The 22,518-nt window shown below is 48.6% G+C and overlaps 2 protein-coding genes across 11 annotated transcripts in view; one reads left to right on the forward strand and one right to left on the reverse strand.

Moving 5' to 3' along the window:
* Positions 1-2,338: 2,338 nt before the first annotated feature.
* On the forward strand, positions 2,339-6,689 carry serp2 (stress-associated endoplasmic reticulum protein family member 2). The gene is made up of 3 exons (XM_064311244.1): positions 2,339-2,594; positions 4,777-4,849; positions 5,461-6,689. Exons 1-3 carry the CDS (start codon positions 2,511-2,513, stop codon positions 5,499-5,501), a joined length of 198 nt encoding a protein of 65 aa, XP_064167314.1. The 5' UTR covers positions 2,339-2,510; the 3' UTR covers positions 5,502-6,689.
* A 3,579-nt stretch (positions 6,690-10,268) lies between these two features.
* The window catches only part of LOC135240466 (TSC22 domain family protein 1-like), a 40,091-nt gene continuing 27,841 nt past the window's right edge, over positions 10,269-22,518 (reverse strand). For 5 of the 10 annotated variants that reach the window (XM_064309936.1, XM_064309935.1, XM_064309944.1 and 2 more), the window contains 2 exons: positions 12,916-12,967; positions 10,269-11,672 (listed from right to left, as the gene is read on the reverse strand). In XM_064309936.1, coding sequence (XP_064166006.1) covers positions 11,433-11,672; positions 12,916-12,967 — 292 coding nt within the window. In that variant the 3' untranslated portion in view covers positions 10,269-11,432. Of the gene's footprint in view, positions 11,673-12,914; positions 12,968-13,257; positions 13,588-13,607; positions 14,807-19,105; positions 19,443-22,518 lie in introns of those variants that run through there. The other 5 variants (XM_064309941.1, XM_064309940.1, XM_064309939.1 and 2 more) reach the window with 5 other exon arrangements.

Below are 22,518 nucleotides of genomic sequence, written 5' to 3' on the forward strand. Positions count from 1 at the left end.
AAACAGACCTGAACACCAGCACTACAGCAAAACAGACCTGAACACCAGCACGACAGCAAAACAGACCTGAACACCAGCACTACAGCAAAACAGACCTGAACACCAGCACGACAGCAAAACAGACCTGAACACCAGCACGACAGCAAAACAGACGATCCTCCTGATTTAGTGAACGGCTCCGGAGGCAGGTAGTAGGACTCAGGTTGTGAGGCTTTCAGGTAAAGGACCTGCACCTGGGAGGGGTTCAGGTAAAGGACCTGCACCTGGGAGGGGTTCAGGTAAAGGACCTGCACCTGGAAGGGGTTCAGGTGAAGGACCTGCACCTCTGAGCACCTGGGAGGGGTTCAGGTAAAGGACCTGCACCTCTGAGCACCTGGGAGGGTTTCAGGTAAAGGACCTGCACCTCTGAGGGGTTCAGGTAAAGGACGTGCACCTCTGAGCACATTTATAAGAGAGGGCAGATCTTCTGGCAGACGGAGGAACTCTGGCCGTCTGCTCCAGTGCTGGTCCAGAGCAGGGAGAGGGAGGTGGGGCCGCAACAGGCTCTTAATTACTAAAGTTAAAAGGTGGATTTATTTCTGTTTATTTAGGAAAGTCATTGTTTCGCTTTGACTTGCACATGGGACGAAGAACTAGACAGTTTTATTCCAGAGAAAAACAAACAGAAACACAGGGCGTAGGTTCCCTGACTCTGTGTGATACATCTGATATCTGGCCAACCTTCCTGCTTACAGAAACACAAACCTCAGCAGTGGATCAAGGTGCGGAGTATAAAGAGAGGGAAACTCACTCGGTGTCCAGCTGTCCCGGAACATTCGCGGCTCTCATATTTGGGGTTGATTCAGGACAGGCTCTTATATTTGGGGTTGATTCAGGACAGGCTCTTATATTTGGGGTTCACTACCTGCACACCTCAATGTCCTCTATCTCATGTTTATATCACAGAACTGTTTCTTCTTAAAACCCCCGGGGAATTTGATCCTACTCTGCAGCTCCAGCAGAATTCCTTCCCTATTTCATGATGGCCATGCTGCAATTGCACTCCATCCGGGCAAGTGTGTTAGATCAAAAACTCACCGCGTTCACACCAAGTGACTAAACACATTTTACGAGCAATATTCTGAGATTCGTGAAATTTGCACTCAAGTTTTCATTGTATGTACATGAATGTCTATTGCATGTCCCAAGACTCAGATAGTATGAATACCCATCAGCCACTGCATGCCTGCACCACTCGCACATGGAATACCCATCAGCCACTGCATGCCTGCACCACTCGCTCATGGAATACCCATCAGCCACTGCATGCCTGCACCACTCGCTCATGCAGCCCACTCCTCACAGCCCCCCAAATGCAGTTGCTAGGCAACCATTCTGATCAGTACTGCCAGTCTTCTGCCAATCGCAAAAGCACAATTCCCTCACACAAAATTGCATGCACTCCTCTCACTCAAAAAGGCGGGCACATATATGCATCACATCATATATGCATTATATACATCACAGAGGCTGAAAAGCTGGCTAAATATAAACAATAAGTAATTAATAAAATTAAATACATAAACTGCAGCAGATTTGAGAAGCCCTGGTTACACATCCATCACAGCGCTTCAGTTGGTTTATACGAGCGTGAGCGTCCACTGCGGCCCAGAATAGCGCCGCTTCGTGCAGAGCGCGCCAGTGATGAAGTAAGTGTCGTTGAAAGCAAAGCTTTCACTGCAAAGGACGCGTAGCCGTTTGCTTTCACTTCCACAGCCGTTCGGTTTTTTTATATTACCTGCCGCGTAGCAGAAGTTAAAGAACTGCCGGATATTCATTTGAGCGGAACTGGCCTGGGGAAGCCGAATTTCATGCTCTGCACTTTCTCATTTTGTAAGGGATCTGAGAATCTACTTTTATGTGCCGAGACAAATGTGTGATGTGGGGCCATGTAATTCCACGCATTTAATTCCTCTGTTTACCTACTAATTAACTCTGGAAATCCAAGAATGAAAATGTTTTCTGTTGACAATTGTCGTGTTAAAAACTAGTTTCCCTGCAGTGTACTTCCTTAAAACTTTTTTAAATTATAGTTTTAAAAAAATATTTTTCTACTGTCATTCGTCCAAATACACCTCTTCATGTCGAAATACGTACGTAGGCCTACCCTATCAATGTTAAGAACTTATATTAACCTATATATAAAAGGGTTTAAATGCCATGTAGTCGTTTCCATTGCACTTGCACTTTTTGTCAAAAAACAAAAAATGAGACAACAAATAATATTATCCTTAGGTGCTTAGTTTCAACACGTCAAACTTACACAGCGGAGAAACGAAGCCGCGAGGTAACGCTGGTGAGACACGCGCAGCGTCTGACGCGCGCTTCCTCAGGCGCGCGCTGGTCGATGGAAGAGCATCAGTCAATTACTCAGGCTTCTCGCGGGTACCGTGTGACGGCCGTGGCGGAATCACCCTCATACCCTTCATAAAACTGCCGGCAATACAGTAATAACTGCATTTCCTCGGAAGATGGTAGCAAAACAGAGGATCCGAATGGCTAACGAGAAACACAGCAAAAATATTACACAGAGGGGTAACGTGGCGAAGACACTGGTAAGCCACGGACTTCCTTCATAGGATGAGTTTGTGTTTATCATGTAAGAAGTAGCCTACAAAAATGTCACGTTATTTAGCCTATTTGATTGGACGATCTGACACACCGGTATAATTATGGATATCAAAAGCGGTAAAATGAATGATGTAGGCTACCAGTAGCCTAATTTATTTGGCGTTTCACATGCTGTCAGACGATATGAAACATTATTCTGTGCGATCTCTGTCAATTTTAATAACTGTGAAACATGCAATTCTATGTTTATTGATGACTACCACGCATCATTTGGCTACAAACAGGGAATGTTATAAAATAACATTTCGAATCGTATTTAGGCTGCTGTTAGGCTACGTCCAGTAGCTTTGCTGCTTCTTAGCCCGATAAAGCGGCCGTGCATTTAAAACGATGCGCGAAATACCTTGAAATGTCTGGAAATTATCGTAGGCTAGGGAATTTATAGCCATGATCACTGTTATTGAAACTGTTTGGGTATCCATTATTGGTTATCTTGTTTTACTAAAAGACGTATTTATATAAATATGCATTTGCAAAATTGCATATCAAATCGGTCACAAATTATCATAATTCATCCATCATGCTTGTCATTACAGGTAAAGATACCGTGTCAAAGACAAGCAGACAAGGATGGACGTCCGTGCGTTTTCCTCTTCGTAGCTCGATGTTGAAGTCTCTGTTCATCGCAATTGTCCACTATCTGTTATCTAGCCTATTTGGCCGAACTGCATCACTGGCCGAATCTAAATTAGGTGAACGTTCTAGTTAATTGAACGCAATACGCCGTGTAAATATGACCAACTGTTTACATCCTGTTATCAGTGTCATTCACTGGAAGTCGGGCACTTTATTCCCTGAAGTAGGCTACATGCAGCTAACAGCATGGTTTCAGATAAGTCTGGATGCATGTAATCACGCATTTGAGTACAATATTAAAGGTTATAAGGTAGTCCCACGGATTGTATTTGGAAAAATGGACACGTGTGGCAGCTGGCGAGATTAGAAAACTATACAATTTCAAATTCAAAACTTGTAAAAAAAAAATTCATTTATCCAGCAGTACCACAGGTTAGCTGAGGCTCATACTCATGAAAATTGATGTCATCAGTTGATTTTCTGTCCAGCGATCACATTTCAGCAATACTGCTGTAGGAAAAACAGACGGGCTCTGACACAGCGGCATAGTAGCAGATCTAGGGGATCCCTCCATATGTGACTATATGGGACCTAAAGGGATGAAGGGATATGCGCTTCTACTTTGAAGTTAAGACTCACTGAGAATGGCCCATAAGGCCGTTATGACAAGGTCCCAGGGCCGGCCCTGCAAGGTCCAGACTGAATTTGAACTCAATTCAGTACAGAAACAGACCCAGTAGATGATGCTTTGGACTGAAGGTCAGCTGACAGTTGAAGTATTTCTGCTTGTTCGTGAGCTTATGAGTTTCCTTTTCTTGAGTGGAAAAACTGTAACGATTATGAAAATTATCATTTAAATGAAGTAGGTGCTGCATACTTATGTGATGAAATTAATTTATCATTGGTATTTGCATATAACATTAACTACCTTAGAAGCAAGGGGAAAAACAATATAAAAGTCATCAACTGTAACTAGCTATGGTAGTTCAATGATTCACACAATTAAAACATAATTCCTGAAAACCAAGATAATTCAAGAACACATTTACCCAGAAGAGCCATTAACCACACTAACAATAAAGACTCAGATAAATTACTTAAAATGACCAGGGGGTACTTCACGAAGCACGATTACTGAGTTTTCTGGATAACTGTGCTCAGTAAAACCCGGAACAGCTCTTTTTACTTCAGTCCATGTTCCAGCTTTGGGAGGGTTTTGGGTTTTACTCAGCCCAATTATCCAGCGAACAGAGTAATCCTGCTTCCTGAAACTGGGCCCAGGAGTCTAGACCCTGATTATATATATATATATATATATATATATATATATTATATATATTCATGACTTCGCTTACCCAGGATAATGCCCCCTGCAGGAATGGCAGGCCTGTTCTCTGGGTAATGAAATGGGCTGAATGGGTTTGAGTTGGGGTAGGGGTTGGGTTGGGGGTGGGTTAAGGGTTGGGTTGGGGGTTGGGTTAGTGGTTGGGTTTCACACGCAGCTGTAATCGCTATGTTTTTGCCTTGCAGCGACCGCAGGAGGAGAAGTACCCCGTGGGCCCCTGGCTTCTGGCGCTCTTCGTATTCGTCGTTTGTGGATCAGGTAAAAAAAACACACCTTCTGATGACCAAAAGCACACAGTCCCCTTCTGATGACCAAAATCACACAGTCCCCATCTGATGACCAAAGGCACACAGTCCCCTTCTGATGACCAAAAGCACACAGTCCCCTCCTGATGACCAAAAGCAGACAGTCCCCTTCTTTTGACCAAAAGCACACAGTCCCCTTCTGATGATCAATAGTACAGTCAACTTCTGATGACCAAAAGTACACAGTCACCTTCTGATGACCAAAAGCACACAGTCCCCCTCTGTTGACCAAAAGCACACAGTCCCCATCTGATGACCAAAAGCACACAGTCACCTTCTGATGACCAAAATCACACAATCACCTTCTGATGACCAAAATCACACAATCACCTTCTGATCACCAAAAGCACACTGTCACCTTCAAATGGCCATCAGATCGCCAAATATCTTTTTTAATGCAAACCATGTGCCCTGTGGTGGTATTTAGAGACAGATTAAAACATTTTCTCCGAGTTGCAGTTTGTTTCTCGGTGCAATGCGTTGTATCCGTAGTGAACTCACCTGGGCTGAATTGGCTGCTCCTGCATCTCAGAGCTGATCTTTCTGTGTGCTGTTCCTTTGCAGCCATCTTTCAGATCATACAGAGCATCAGGATGGGGATGTGAGCCCAACACCGCACGGTACGCTTCCCTCCTGCCACCACCAGGGGGCCGGGCGGCTGAGCAGCAGGACGCAGAGGCTGGACGCTCCTCCCACAAGGACCTGATGCAGGGAGCTAAAGACAGGGGGGCAGGGGCAGGGCCTCGTTCATGCCGCCATTCTTTATTCAGCCTGGGGGGGGGAGAGAATTGACCTAGTCCTGTTTGGGGTTGGGTGGGTGTTGCTCAGTTCACCGCTGTATTAATTCTCCAAAGATTCATTATAGGCACCTTGTTATAATCAGAGAGATGCACCTGTCCATTGTTAGCAATGGCGCTACCACGCTCCTGTAGTGCTCCGCAGGGTGGGGGGGGGCGATGGGGCTCACGATTCTGGGAGCCTGCAGCTGGAGAGGGCCCACAACAATTCCGTCACTTTTTAAAAACAAGAGAAACTAATTTAAGGGGGCGCAGAATTCCACAGCCCTCGTACTCTAGCCTGTGGGGGGAGGGGGGGCTGTCCTTACAGGCCGTAGTCATGGTTTGATATTTGAGGCCCCAGCGCCTGTGTACCGTTATGGCTCGTAACTTCAAATGGGAAGGTGGGCCACAAGAGGCCTTGTGATGGCCATGGCCAGTGAGGACAGCCCCTGTGTGTGTGTGCATGTGAGTGTGTGCATGTGAGTATGTGTGCATGTGTGCGTGTGAGTATGTGTGAGTGTGTATGAGTGTGAGTGTGGCGTGAGAGTATGTGTGAGTGTGTATGAGTGTGAGTGTGTGTGTGCATGTGTATGAGTGTGAGAGTGTGTGTGTGTGTGTGAGTGTGTGTATGAGTGTGTGTGTGTGTGTGTGTGTGTGTGTGTGTGAGTGAGTGTGTGTGTGCATGTGTATGAGCGTGAGAGTGTGTGTGTCTCTTCACTGGCTCTTGGGTAAGTTTATGCACCAGTGGCTTGAGGAGGTTTTGCAGATTCCATGTTGGGGGAGAAAAGGGGAGACATTTTAAAACATCTGTCATGCTGAATACAGACTTTTTCTACCAACTCTTCAGTTATCAGGTTCCACTGACACTCTTTTACACGTTCGGAAGCACTCACCTTGTCCAGTGTCTGCTTACCGAAAATGGAGTTGACCGCTGAATATGTGCCAGACCCTGTTTATATATTTAAGCTTGTCGCAGGAGAAATGTTTTTTAAATAAAGGTTAAATTTTTTGGGATGTGCCTGGAATCAGCCTTTATTTCAGAGGTCATTATCCGCTGCCCTAATAAAGACTGCTAGCACACTGCCACAATGCTCACAGAGAGCGCTAGCACACTGCCACCATGCTCACAGAGAGCGCTAGCACACTGCCACCATGCTCACAGAGAGCACTAGCACACTGCCACCATGCTCACAGAGAGCACTAGCACACTGCCACCATGCTCACAGAGAGCGCTAGCACACTGCCACCATGCTCACAGAGAGCGCTAGCACACTGCCACAATGCTCACAGAGAGCGCTAGCACACTGCCACAATGCTCACAGAGAGCGCTAGCACACTGCCACAATGCTCACAGAGAGCGCTAGCACACTGCCACCATGCTCACAGAGAGCGCTAGCACACTGCCACCATGCTCACAGAGAGCGCTAGCACACTGCCACAATGCTCAGAGAGAGCGCTAGCACACTGCCACAATGCTCAGAGAGAGCGCTAGCACACTGCCACCATGCTCACAGACAGCGCTAGCACACTGCCACAATGCTCACAGAGAGCGCTAGCACACTGCCACCATGCTCACAGAGGGCGCTAGCACACTGCCACCATGCTCACAGAGAGCGCTAGCACACTGCCACCATGCTCACAGGGACGATTATTAAACTCTCAGCTGTGAGCAGCGATTATTATTTACTTAATTACATTACATTACATTCATTTAGCAGACGCTTTTATCCAAAGCGACGTACAAAAGTGCATTTTCTATATGCACTTAATATCAGGCACCTTCACTTTCTCATTATTTAGACTTTATTTTTTAAATGTCAGGCGGGTTATCTGGTGATTAAGCTAGCAGCTACACTACTGCGGCTCAGCGTAATTAAATATAAAATGTGCTGTGGGACGTTCATCTCTGGATGTGGCGTGAAACAGTGACAGTTACTCATCCGCATTGCCCCCCTAAAATCTGCCAAAAAGGACTCACTGGAATTAAGGTCATTGGACGAATGGCGGTAAAGGCCTCCTTTGAGGTTCTAAAACGGGCGCATAATTTGTCAGTCTGAGCAGGGAAGGACCGCACGGTCTGAGCAGGGAAGGACCGTACGGTCTGAGCGGGGAAGGACCGTACGGCTCCAGCTGAGGGAGGAGTCATTCAGGCCACAGTCCTGGCAGAAATGATTACATTTCAGATTAGCTGTTTAATAAGCTTTCCTGTCGCAGTTCTGCAGCCTCGCATTTCAAATGAGACTGTCCCGTGTGCTCGAGGGGGCAGGGGTACTCCTTCTATTGATACGCAGTTAGGGCTAGAACAACGGATCCAAGCCAAGGAAATGCTGAGAGAGAGACACCTGCAAACTTTCGCCTTCACTACCCCTCTCTACAGATGCCCCAGGGGATCAGAATGCCTCTCATTGGTCAGCACAGGTACCCAGAAGCACCTGGAGGACTTTACCTTACATTGCACCCGCATGGTTGATCTTCAGATGGGTTATCCTCATATGAATCAAATCTGGCTATTCACAGAGTCCATTGTATATATGTGCACGTGTGTGTATGCATGTACATAGATGCATATACTTTGTGTGTGTAGGTATATGCAAAAACTGTGTGTGTGTATATGTATATACTGTGTGTGTGTGAGTGTATGTATATGCATATACTGTGTGTGTGCGTGTGTGAGAGTGTGTGCATTTGACTGTGTGTGTGTGTGTGCATGTGCGTGAGCGAGAGTTCAGACGTACTAATGCATGACTGAGCATGAAACACACACACACACACACACATCTCTAACACACATACACACACAACCCCAAAGCACACACATCCCTAACACACACACACAACCCCAAAGCACACACATCCCTAACACATACACACACACAACCCCAAAGCACACACACCCCAAAGCACACACACACACACACAAACACAACCCCAAAGCACACATATCCCTAACACATACACACACACAACCCCAAAGCACACACATCCCTAACACATACACACACACAACCCCAAAGCACACACATCCCTTACACATACACACACTACAACCCAACAAAGCACACACATCCCTACACACCACACATACACACACAACCCAAAGCACACACATCCCTAACACAGCACACAACACCCAAAGCACACACATCCCTAACACATACACACAACACCCCAAAGCACACACATCCTACACATACACACACACCCCAAAGCACACAATCCAACACATACACACACACAACCCCAAAGCACACACATCCCTAACACACACACACAACCCCAAAGCACACACATCCCTAACACATACACACACACAACCCCAAAGCACACACATCCCTAACACATACACACACACCCCAAAGCACACACATCCCTAACACACACACACACAACCCCAAAGCACACACATCCCTAACTACACACACACAACCCCAAAGCACACACATCCCTAACACATACACACACACAACCCCAAAGCACACACACCCCAAAGCACACACACACACACACAAACACAACCCCAAAGCACACACATCCCTTACATATACACACACACCCCAAAGCACACACACACGCACACACACCCCAAAGAACATGCTTCTCTTACAGTGGTTTAAGCCCAACTGCAGACCATTGATCATTCTAGGCAGGGTGGCACTACAGAGCCCAGAGAAAGTCATTCTAGGCAGGGTGGCACTATCAGAGCCCAGAGAAAGTCTTTCTAGGCAGGGTGGCACTATCAGAGCCCAGAGAAAGTCTTTCTAGGCAGGGTGGCACTATCAGAGCCCAGAGAAAGTCTTTCTAGGCAGGGTGGCACTATCAGAGCCCAGAGAAAGTCATTCTAGGCAGGGTGGCACTATCAGAGCCCAGAGAAAGTCATTCTATGCAGGGTGGCACTATCAGAGCCCAGAGAAATCCTTCTAGGCTGGGTGGCACTATCAGAGCCCAGGGTTGCTTTCATAAGGGAAGCAAGCCTGCCGTCCAGATACTGCAAATGAAACCAGGCAGGGCAGCCTTTCTAAAGCTCCAACTGCAGGTTATAATTAACATCCCAAGCTACTGAAACAAATGACAACATATAAATAATTTAACTAAGCTTTAAAAAAATGGCTCCTTTGAACCAGGAAATAAAACAGCCTCCACTCATTTGCTCTGACGTAGTTATGAGCAGATGAGTCATTACGCGGTTAGCTCTCACTTCTTTTTCCTTTTGCAGTCGCTTCAGATCTCACCCAGCAGCAACGATCACCTCATACCGCTGTCGCATCTCATCCTCTGCGGTGCGAGCTCCTTCACCACAGCCAGCGCCCTCATCCACGTGAGGAACAGCGGGGTGGGGGGGGGGGGCGTGCTCATACACGGGCAGCGTGCTCATCCACGTGAGAAACAGGCAGACTCATCATCACCAGGGGGCGGAGAATAGAAATAGCTTCAAAAATCTACCAATCGCAGCTCACGGGCGAGTTATGGCATTAGCATAAACCAATCACACAACTACCCATATGGAGGTGGTTAGGGTGCCAACCTGTTACATCACAGAGAGAAATTTACAAAACGTATGTCCAATACCTGCAGAATCATTTCAACACCACAAAATTTCAATTTCATTTTTCCCCACTTTTATTGAAAGTTGAGAAGTGCAACTGTCAAGTGCATTTGAATTATCTTACAACGTTTTCTCTGTCTGAGTAGCATGCACAGAAGATGGCGTACAGCTCATACGTGCTGTAGAGGAAGATCCATTTCAGGTTTGCATTGTTTCTTATGATATTGAGACTAGGTTTACAGTTGAACATCCGGAGTGCTTCACTGTCAAAAGAAAATGATAAGGATGCGACACTCAAAAATGATTTCAAGTGAAGAAGAGTTCACAGGAGGACTGAATGCAGCCAGGGAAGCGAAAGGCTGTCGCACTGAAGCGAAGCTGCATTTCTGATTTACAGCATTAAAAAGCCCCACAACAGCCCAATAACAGCTCCATGTCAATCTGTACAGCCTAATTACATACAGGATTATTCCCTAATCCTTCTTTCTGTTGTCGCTATTTTACAAGAGTACTTACACTAAATACACAAATGTACACAAGCCGAACCTTCAGTGAAGCTCCGCTGAGCCTCAAACGCGTGCCTCCGTCCCAAAGCGGGACGTCCCAGCAGAAAGGAAGAGGGCAGAATGAGTCTTAAATACTGAAAAAGGCATCCCCTCCCCTGGCAGGCCGACGCCCCCGCGAGGAGAGACTGGTGACAGTGCTGCTAAGATTCTAAACGTCTCCTCCACAGTTCCCATACCAGATGGGAGGTCCTCTGCATCTTCACATCTGTCACCAGGAAAGTGCTTGTTCTGATTTCAGATCACAGCCATGAAAAAAAAAAAAAAAAAAGAGTCCCCACTGATCAACATCGCCTGAAATCCGCTGACACAGGTACGGTGCTTCGGTCCGAAATTATAACCATGATTTCTCAGCAGTCCACAGATTTTGGTAAATGTTCACCTGCCCATGATAATGGTTTCATTACTGAAGACGATTGTCTAAAAGGCGTGTAACGTCCTCCCCCAAAAAAACCGTAATGCTGGTCACATTTTGTGAGTTAAATATGTGCAAAATCTTGTGCAGAAAGCTCCTGTGATTGTGGTGTGTTTGTGTTTGAGCGCAAGTCCGTCTGCTCGCGGTTCTGCTGCCATGGCTACGCGGACGGACCTGCGCTCTGGGAGGTGGGCGGGGCTACGCAGACGGGCCCGTGCTCTGGGAGATGGGCGGGGCTACGCAGACGGGCCTGCGCTCTGGGAGGTGGGCGGGGCTGGGGGCTGCGCAGACGAAGGCGGGGAGCTGCTCTGAACCTGCGCTTGGAACTGCGCCAGCTGCTCGGGGCTGGCCAGGTTCTTCAGCAGGTTGTTCTCCTGCTCCAGCTGCGAGTTCCTCTCGATCAGCTCTTTAATCTGCTCCTTCAGAACCTCCACCTCCTCACGCACCGCGTACATCAGATGACTCTTCACCAGGTCCTGCAGAGGAAGAGCACACATGGTGAGGAAGTGGAGGAGCAGACAAGGAGAGGAAGAGCAGACATGGTGATTAAGAGAGCCTTTATACTTCCCTTTCAAAGAATAAAACTTTGAACAGATGCTGCTGCTGCAACTTCAACTACTATTACTATAATAATAATAGCAATAATAACAATGTATTATTATTGACGTTTATTTTCAACGCTCAACATTGCCTGACTGGCTAGATTGATAGATTCTGTATGCTACACACAGATATGTTATTGTAACCAGATTCAATTTGTAAGCTGAAAGATGGCCAAGATCACCGAGCAGAAACACTAATAAAAGGCGCGGCAATCAGATCCTACTCCTCACACTACAAAGCGTCACCAAAAAATGGCCGGTCTAAACAGAGGAACCAATCAGCAGCCGAGTTATTTATAAGTAGGTGTCAAAGTCTCCCAGTCTGCCTAGCAACAGTCAGTAGAGACAAAATCGCGTGAGTCTCTTTGGGCAGGGATCCAATAACAAACAAAAAAAACAACAACAGTCAAATGGAAAATATAAACCTTCATTTAATTTTTAAATTATTTTTATTTTATTTTATTTTTTTACATCTGGCTTTAGTTTAATATCAAAACGCACACTGGATTTGGCGAAAGTACGTTAAATTGACGCTGAACTTATATTAACGCAGCTGCTTCATATGAGTACACACACTGAATCAGCAAAGACTAGCTCACAGTCGCTCCGCTAGCTAATGTTATCTTCATTGTCACGTTAACGATCCAGTTCATTTTGACAATACTGCTGTTGACAGCGTGCCAGTTCCGTGAAAAAATGCCACATTTCGACTCTTTCATTGTTTCATTAACCGATTTGTAAAAAACCGTCCTTAAAAAAAAATTTGTCCTTAACTGTGTGCTAGACTAGAACATTCTCAATACAATTAGTTTAAAGGGGTGAAAAGTTATTCTAAAATCACATTAGATCAATACCACCGGTCCTAACATCGTGCCTACTGTGTGTTCTCTTATGTGGGGCGTCCCGTTTGGATTTTGGTTACATAAGCGTTCTGTAGATTCGGATTATACAATGCATCTATAGATTACATAGTATTTAAATACTTAATTACTAAAGACACCATTTCAAAGCGGTTAAGCATAAGCAACATATTTTGTCGTTTGTCAGCCAGTGCATTTTCACTGATTCGAAAATGATTACACAATCAATCACCACAGGCGCTCGTAAATTCACTTACCATTGCTTGTTCAATTTTGTTGTCTATGGCTACGACGCTGGCCCCCGAGGAACTGAAAGAGAACACAAATACATGTCTATTAATACGGAACACACCAGGAAAAACCGTTTTCACTCACAACTCATCGCCGCGGCAATGCAGGACAACTTCGTTATCTACTGCAAACCCCGCAAACACCTTTCCGCAGCCGTTTGCGCACCACTGGCTCGCGAACGAGACTGAAGGTGTGCCCGACAATATTCACAAGCATTCAGCCAGCTAAGCATTTTTTCCATCACGCTAAAAAGGACACTCAACAGCCAGATCCCGTTTATCAGAGTACAGTACAGTACACTGACTGACCGTGTAGCGTTTTCAGCAGCATGCACGCTAATGTTACCGCTGAACCACAGCCAGAGCAGCCGAACAGACGGCGCCGTTTGACAGCATCTCACACTCGTTTTGCACGACGCGTAACCTCTCCAGGGCGGTGACATTTTCCCCGATACAGACCGCATCAAAATAAACGAAACAGAAACAGAAACGAAACGGCTGCCACTGCCGTCAGATTTAATAACTATACGTATTAATACGCATAAGACTCGAAGCCGATGCAGGAGTGCATTAACCACGTCAGCAATATATTCCCATCATACAGACTGCATCCAATATCTTCCACATCATTTATCGACACGAAAATATAATTAGCCTACCTATTGTCAAGCCTGACGGGGGAACTTTCTGTACCCAGCAATGACGATAAAAATGATATCGAAAAATTTCTCAGCTGGCAAACACCCAGGTCCATCGCCACAGTGTAGCATGGGGTATTCATGCTAATTCCTCCATGTATACCAAAAAGGAAGGAGATAAAATGTCGTCTTGCGTTGGTTAGAGCATTCTCTCGTCACCGGGCAGGGGCAGGTTTTTTCAGGATTAAGTTCTGTTTCCCAGCAGAAAAAGCTGGCATCGAGGGGAGCTCGTTCATCTACAAGCGCAGCACAAAGAATCTCCAAGGTCAGCTCATCTCCGCTTTGCTGAAAATCTGCAGCCTCCATGATATTTGCATAATTTATCCAAGAAAAACAGCGCACCGCAGCAGCCTATTGGTGGAGAGGAAGACTCATTTGACTAATTTATGTAGCAACGCCCCCACCTGGAGCTCAGCCGACATCCTTAACATAATATATTCAACATGCACCTCAGAAACCGGGGGAAACCGGACAGAATGAGAAAAAACGACTCAACATATTTCAAACGGGGAAAGAAAGGTCTAATGTAACGATTTCCCTCCGTCACAAAAGAGAAAAATAAAATCAATTTAATAGCGTTCATTGTTATTCATCTGAAATAATGTTAGATTAACCATGTATACGGACACATTATGTAGATACAAACGCCAACTCGGAAGAAAAACAAAAGACTTCACTTCACTATCGCCGTAGATGTACATTTTCATTGTTCACAGATCTGATGAAATCACGACCTAACATTGCTCCTGCAGGTGCAGGGAATGCGAGTTACGGGTTTATGTAAGAGTTCCACGCAAAAGTGCTGCCACCTGACGGCCGAAACCAGCACATCACCCTACAGATCAGCCATTTCCAGGAATCACTAGCCCGTGATCGATATGTGGGGCCTTAAATATTACATATCTCGAGTTAAGCGACAGTTTCATACAGTATCAACCTCCCTCAGGCTGTCCCTTAATCAACATTTTGATTGTCCTGTTTCATCACTCAAAACTACTTCCAAAAAGTCATCAAATAAATGACTGTGACGTGATTAAGATGTTTTGTGTACCTGAGGCAAATGGACACAGTCTGCTGGATAGCGCAGCAGAAACCAGACACAGGTCTCAGTGCCTGCGTTACGGAATGAGAGACGGGCCCAGCGGCGAGCTTGGAGAGAGAGCACTGCATGTGAAACCCCAGCAAACGGTCGGGCTGAGGACTAAGCGCACTACAGTCAGGGGCAGAGAGACAGAGGCCAACCTGCAGCCCATTTTACAGATTGCTTGGGGCTTAAACTGGAAATGAGGCAGATGAACGATAAAAGGTTGAGATGAGATTTCGCCGTGGCACCGGATAAAACAGCCGCACCAGAGGAAGAATGGGGCTCCTGGGTCTACAGCAGAGTCATCAGATCCAAGTGCATAATTACACCTAATAAACACCTAATAAACCAAATAAACCTAATAAAACTTAATAAACCTAATAAAAACTGCACGATTCGCCATAACAACAGCTGTGTGAGGAGCAACGCTGCTTCTAGTACCTACAGAGCTGCCTAGGGGCTCCAATCTGAATCAGCTCGTAATCTACAGACCTTTATGAGGTCACTTCAATACAACCAGAACAGTATTCCACTGAAAGACAGGGAACGGTGAACCAACCAATGGCTGCGCTGAGAGAAGTGAGTGAACCAATGGCTGTGCTGAGAGAGGTGAACGAACCAATGGCTGCACTGAGAGAGGTGAATGAACCAATGGCTGCGCTGCTGAGATAAACTGGTAGCTGGAAGAAACCGGTTCAGTCCAGAGGAAAGGGGGCAAAGTAGTGCCAGGGGCTTTGCTGATCACCCTAACCCCATTATCGCATACAAAATGGCCGCCTGCCTTCGAGAGGTACTGGAGAAGTGCACCGCAGTTCCTCAGATGGGGCAAATGGGCTTTGCCCACAACTGGGGAATGGTCGATGTGAAACTGGATCCGATGAGAAAAACGCCTCAAAATGTCAAAGAATCGAACATAAACTGTGTGAGCCGCCCCTCTAGAAGCCCTAAAAATGAATTCTGAGCGCACCTGAGGTTATTTTCTGTTACCCACAAGCATGGCAGAGCCCACACCTGGAGACCTCGCTAACTGCTGAGCTCTGCTACGTCCACAGGAGCACCACGCGGCCATGTGACGCACCTGGGAGGAGGCGGGGCTCAGGCGCTCCAAATAAAGCAGCTCTGTGCGACAGGGCGGTGGACATAGAGAGCTCATCCTAATTAAACAAGCTGGCTTTTCCAAATGCAGCCGAGGATGTGGGTAAGCAGCTCAAAGCGCGCTTATCTGCTCCGGAGCGCTCTCACTGGAAGAGACTTTAGTTATAGGAGCCTCACACACCCCTGGGGTACAGGCCCTGACCTGGCCACAGCCGTATCCCCGGCAACGCCACGCCCAACAACGTCTTAGTGCTGCTTACGCTGATCCTCGAACCCCTGGCCACACGTGGACGCACGCGAGGACTGCTGATCGTTAACAGAGACACACGCCGACTCCTGACCATGTCACACCATCCACCCAGCACCAGACACCCAGCACCATCCACCCAGCACCATCCACCCAGCACCATCCACCCAGCACCAGACACCCAGCACCATCCACCCAGCACCATCCACCCAGCACCATCCACCCAGCACCAGACACCCAGCACCATCCACCCAGCACCAGACACCCAGCACCATCCACCCAGCACCACCACCCAGCACCACACCCAGCACCAGACACCCAGCACCATCCACCCAGCACCAACAGCACCAGCCACCCTGAGCAATCACTCCACCCAGACACCAGGATTCACGCCCAAGAAACACTGCAGGAGGACACATGCAGCGCTCTGCTAAAGAAACACTGCAGAGAGAGATCACTGCACGCTCTGCTAAAGAAACACTGCAGAGAGAGATCACTGCACGCTCTGCTAAAGAAACACTGCAGTGTGAGATCACTGCACGCTCTGCTAAAGAGAGACACTGCAGAGAGAGATCACTGCACGCTCTGCTAAAGAAACACTGCAGAGAGAGATCACTGCACGCTCTGCTAAAGAAACACTGCAGAGAGAGATCACTGCACGCTCTGCTAAAGAAACACTGCAGAGAGAGATCACTGCACGCTCTGCTAAAGAAACACTGCAGAGAGGATCACTGCACGCTCTGCTAAAGAAGACACTGCAGAGAGAGATCACTGCCGCTCTGCTAAAGAAACACTGCAGAGAGTGATCACTGCGCTCTCTGCTAAAGAAACACTGCAGAGAGAGATCGCTGCACGCTCTGCTAAAGAAACACTGCAGAGAGAGATCACTGCACGCTCTGCTAAAGAAACACTGCAGAGAGAGATCACTGCACGCTCTGCTAAAGAAACACTGCAGCCGTTACTGAGCACAGGCCCTTAGCCCTGGGGTTCAGATTCAGCAGAGCCATAATGGACCCGCAGACCTGACGCAGACGGCCAGTTTCCCCTCTGACCACAGGCCTGGACTGTACTCAGGAGGCTGCTCACTGACCTCCGGCTCGGATGTGAAGTTGCAGGTTTGACCGCGTGCAGATTAAGGACATTCTAAAATAAGAGCACCCTGTGGCATCCACACCCACCCCTGCAGGGAGGGGTCACATCCTGCCACTCACCCCCAAAATTAACTCCATCCCCCCGATCTCGGTCTTCCTCCAACACCCACAGCCAATCTACTCTAAACTCGAAAAGCGTCCTACAGCACCCAAAAACCAAGTGCCCACAATCTGAAAAACACCCCAGATATTTTGAAATTATATTTATATATTTTTATTATATTATACTTAGTGGAAAATTTTCAAATGTCCATATAGCACAAATTTACACCACCTTTGTAAAGGTACTGATTTTTTTAAATGAACTTTGGGGAATAAGCTTTGACAGAACGACAGTAGCTCAGTTTTAATAGTGGAGCGGTTCCAGGGGTCACAGTGGGATTCTGCGGGGAGCAGGCAGACCAGCTCAGCAGAGGCCAGGCAAGGCGTGTCTGCAGGAGCGCAGACGGGCGAAGGTCCAGCGTGGTCCAGTGGATCCAGCATGGATCACGTTCCACACATCTCTCCATGCACTCATGCGCTGGTGCTTCAGAGCAGGGAAGAGCTGACTGAAGGCAATCTCACAGATCTGCAGTCTTTTGGGGGGCTATTGTCTGTGGAGGAGGTCCTCTGTAAGGCTACAGAACTGCAGAGGGGAGGGGCTCTAATGACATCACCGCCAGCCACCTCTCTTCAGCATGGAACATTCTGTTCCAGCACGTAACAGCATTCTTACACATTACACTTCATATGCATTCATTTTGCCTATTTATTTACTGTTTTTACACCATCCTCCAGGATAAAACACATTCAGTTCATTTCCAAGATGGTGGTGTGCACTAATATCATTCATTTCAGTCTGGTGGTGTTTTAACAGGCACAGGATTCCCTGAAGAGACTCAGGACTCTGCTAAAAGCACAGTGTGTTCCCACGAAGAAAGGAGATAATGAACGAATCAGGAATACCCGTCTATTCAGGTCTACTCGCTCAATGTTTAACTAAAAATACCGCCTCGCGGTTGTATGCCTCCACCAACCAGTAGCCAGTTTGGATATAAAATGTCATCACTTCATCATTTTATCCTATTAGACATTTGTGTGAAACTTAATGTCATAATTAGCGTATGAATTCTTGAGTTATAGACAAAAACGTGTTCTGTGAGGTCACAGTGATCTTGACCTTTGACCACCAAAATCTAATCAGTTCATCATTGGCCAAGTGGACGTTTGTGCCAAATTTGAAGAAATTCCCTCAAGGCGTTCCTGAGATATCGCGTTCACGAGAATCTGGATGGACGGACGGACAACCCGAAAACATAGTGCCTCTGGCCAAGGCTGTGCCGTCACGGAGGCATAACAACAAACTAGGCGCTGGTGCAATTAACAATCCACTAGAAAACGGGCCTGTATAACCGAACAGAACCTGCTACAGAAAGCTAGCATTAGCATGGGGGTGAATGGACCTGCTACAGAAAGCTAGCATTAGCATGGGGGTGAATGGACCTGCTATAGAAAGTTAGCATTAGCATGGGAGTGAATGGACCTGCTACAGAAAGCTAGCATTAGCATGGGGGTGAATGGACCTGCTGCAGAAAGACAGCATTAGCATAGGGATGAATGGACCTGCTACAGAAAGCTAGCATTAGCATGGGGGTGAATGGACAGGCACAACAGCAGTTCACTACCAGGCTTGTCCATGTTTGGTGCCAAAACTGAATTTGAGTTAAGAAGATGGACTGCCTTTGAGATGAAAGTTTTTCTGCATGACCCAGGATGGCTCTCTAGCAGCTGAAGAGCACCCAGCGCAAACACACAAGGAAAGGAAAGCAGCTAAAACGCAGTAGAGAGGAAACAGAAGAAAACCCTGCTCATTCGCACAGACCCGGCAGGGCAGCTGCTTTACCTCCTCAGATGCTGCTCCAGCTCCCAGAGCAGCAGCTTCAGGGCCATCTTCTCCTGGCCCTGCCCGCCCCGCGCCCTCTCTCTCATTGGTGTGGGCCGGCACTCCGCCTCCGATCACAGAACGCACCCCTCTTTCGGCCGCACGCTGGGGACCCCCCACCCCCTGACAGAAAGCTCACTGCGAGGTCACCCCACGGGCGTAGCGGGGTCTGAGCTGGCTCTCTCCAACGCGCCCGCTGGACGAGTCTTTGTTTTCGCCGTCTTACGAGAACCCTCACGACCGAATGAATGAAAACAAGAGCAGGGGAAAGCCGTGATGTCACAGGCTCCCGGGGTCACGTGACCCTCGCAGTTACATAAGCCATCAGCAGAGATTAGCATCTTTCCGGTGATCGGTGCGCTCAAGCGATCTGCCATTCTCTCTCTCGCTCTCCCTTGCTCGCTCCCTCCCTCCCCACTCTGCCGAAGCCCGTCTGTAGGTCTCCTCCTCCTCCTCCTCCTCCTCCTCCTCTTGCTCCGTGCGGCCCAGCAGAGAGCGCCCCCCCTCCCCCCCCCCGTGTTTGGGCAGAGAGGACAGCCGGGGATTATCCCGTCACGTCTCATCAGCGTCCTGTGAGCAGCGGGCGGAGCTCGCGTGCGCTGCTGAATACCAAACGCACACCGCGCCCGTCCCAACAAAACAGGGATTTCACCTGGACCCGGCCCGCAGATGCCGGGGGGGCGTGGTCAGCCGACCACAGGAGGAAAATGGCCGCCTTCCTCCCCGCCATCGGCCGTGAGAGGCGCTCTCAGGCCAGACGAGCCGAACAGCGGCTCAGGAGCCTAAGAACCCTAACCCTAACCCGCTACGCCAAAAACAAAAGGAAACATTTATGTTGATGCTGTACCAGTGTCAGTGTCTGTAAATGAATAGCGCCAAGGTGCTCTAAACTGCACAGAGACTGCAGTCTGAACAGAGCAGCACAGTCACAGAGCAGAGCAGTCACAGAGCAGCGCAGTCACAGAGCAGAGCAGTCACAGAGCAGCACAGTCACAGAGCAGTCATAGAGCAGCACAGTCACAGAGCAGCGCAGTCACAGAGCAGCTCCTGGTACGCGAGGAGGAGGCACAGAGGCCTTTACACAGATTCCCCTGCATTACTCCTCTCTGTAACACACACACACACACACACTGCACACTCACACACACCGCACACTCTCACACACTGCACACTCTCACACACTGCACACGCACACACACTGCACACACACACACACACACACACACACTGCATACTCACACACACCGCACACTCTCACACACTGCACACGCAACACACTACACACACTACACACACACTGCAAACACACTTCACACTCTCTCTCACACACACACACACACACTTCACACTCTCACACACACACTGCACACTCTCTCACACTACACACACACACACACACACAAATGAGCACATGGTGCTAAAACAAAAGCAATGTGTGGCTGCTCATATTCATATCTGACTGCTTCAGCAGTGATTAATGAAAGCAGGAGCAGGTCTGTGGGGGTAGAAGACAGAGGGGATTCTGGGACGGCGGCTCAGACGTGTCAGATTATGTAAGCGGCACCCGGGCGTGTGAGTAATGTAAAGCGAAGAGCGGCGCTAACTGGATTAGCCCTGAGAGCAGATCAAACACCGCCAGAGAAAAGCAGGGCACCAACGCTCCACCGGACTCCAATACCCCCCCCCCCCCCCCAGAGCGGGCACAGTCAGCGCCCGTGGGCACAGTGTAAACCCCCCCCAGAGCAGGCACAGTGCACAGTGTAAACCCCCCCCCCAGAGCGGGCACAGTGTAAACCCCCCCAGAGCAGGCACAGTCAGCGCCCGTGGGCACAGTGTAAACCCCCCCCCCAGAGCGGGCAGTGTAACCCCCTGCGTGGCAGCCGTGGTACGGAGCGACGGGGGAAAGGTGCCGCGCCCGTCCGCACGCCGGGCACCGTGAGCAGGGGGCAGTGGGCCCCCCACTGCTGTTAAAAACGCTCTGCTCCGCCACAGCCCAAGAGGAAGGGGTGTGGGCCGAGGGGTTCCCGCGCATTCCCACTCCAAAAGCACATCTCGGGGTTTGGGGAAGGGGGGGGTGCCGGGGGCGTGGTGGCGGGGCTGACGGGGGAGGGGAGGGGCGGGTCGTTTGTACTGTACACAGTGTTCTTGGTACAGGACACCACCGAACAGCACGCAATCTGAAGACCTCACTGCACATTTCCCAGACACACCACTGGCTCTCAACTACATTTACTACAAAGAGTGACAACCGTTAGCACAGATACGCTAGCCTTAAAAGACCAACGTCACAAAGAGCAAGCTTTCACACAAACACTACCCTTAAAAGACCAACGTCACAAAGAGCAAGCTTTCACACAAACACTACCCTTAAAAGACCGACTTCATTAAGAGCAAGCTTTCACACAAACACTACCCTTAAAAGACCAACGTCACAAAGAGCAAGCTTTCACACAAACACTAGCCTCAGATTAAAGACCTGAGAAACATTCTGGCGGTCGATCGCTCTGGGTAACTATGGTGGTGGGGGTGCGGGGGGTGTTAAGACCGGCCCCAGAGACGCAGCGCTGAGAGCGGGAGGTGCGAGGCACAGATTGGGCGGTTAATGCGGTGCTGTTTTTGCAGAGAGCGCACAGATGTGGCCCCTGAGGGGAGGGCTGTCTCAGTTCCGTGGCGGAGCTGGAACTGTACAGGCCCCGGGCCCTTACTGCCGCCGCTGCAGGATCCAGTTTGGCGAGAGAGGCTGATCTCTGCTCATTTAAACAGCCGCCATGTTGACTGGGCCCTCCTGCATTTAACTCTCTCACTGCGGCCTAACGCTGCGGACCTGAGCCTCTACTTAAGAGCACGCACACACACACACACATATACACACGCACACACACACACGCACACACACACATACACACACACACACACGCACACACACATACACGTACACGCACAACACACACACACACACACACACACACACGCGCGCACACATACACACACACACACATACACACACACACACACACACACACACACACACACACACACACACACACACACACACACACACACGCACGCACACGCACACACACACACACACACGCACACACACACACACATACACACACACACGCACACACACACACACACACACACACACACGTGCACACACACACACACACACACGCACACACACACACACACACACACACGCACACACACACACACACACACACACACGCACACACACACCCCACACGTGCACACACACACACACACACGCGGCACACATACACACACGCACCACGCACACACGCACCACAGACACACACACACACACCACGCACACACCAACACGCACCACGCACCACACACGCACACAC

The sequence above is a fragment of the Anguilla rostrata genome, chromosome 15, assembly GCF_018555375.3.
Source record: "Anguilla rostrata isolate EN2019 chromosome 15, ASM1855537v3, whole genome shotgun sequence".
NCBI lineage: Eukaryota > Metazoa > Chordata > Actinopteri > Anguilliformes > Anguillidae > Anguilla > Anguilla rostrata.

Coding starts and splice junctions, on each gene's coding strand:
- serp2 (XM_064311244.1), top strand. CDS start 2,511: ATGGTAGCAAAACAGAGGATCCGAATGGCTAACGAGAAACACAGCAAA. Junction 2,595..4,776: donor GTAACGTGGCGAAGACACTG/GTAAGCCACGGA, acceptor TTTGCCTTGCAG/CGACCGCAGGAGGAGAAGTA. Junction 4,850..5,460: donor ATTCGTCGTTTGTGGATCAG/GTAAAAAAAACA, acceptor GTTCCTTTGCAG/CCATCTTTCAGATCATACAG.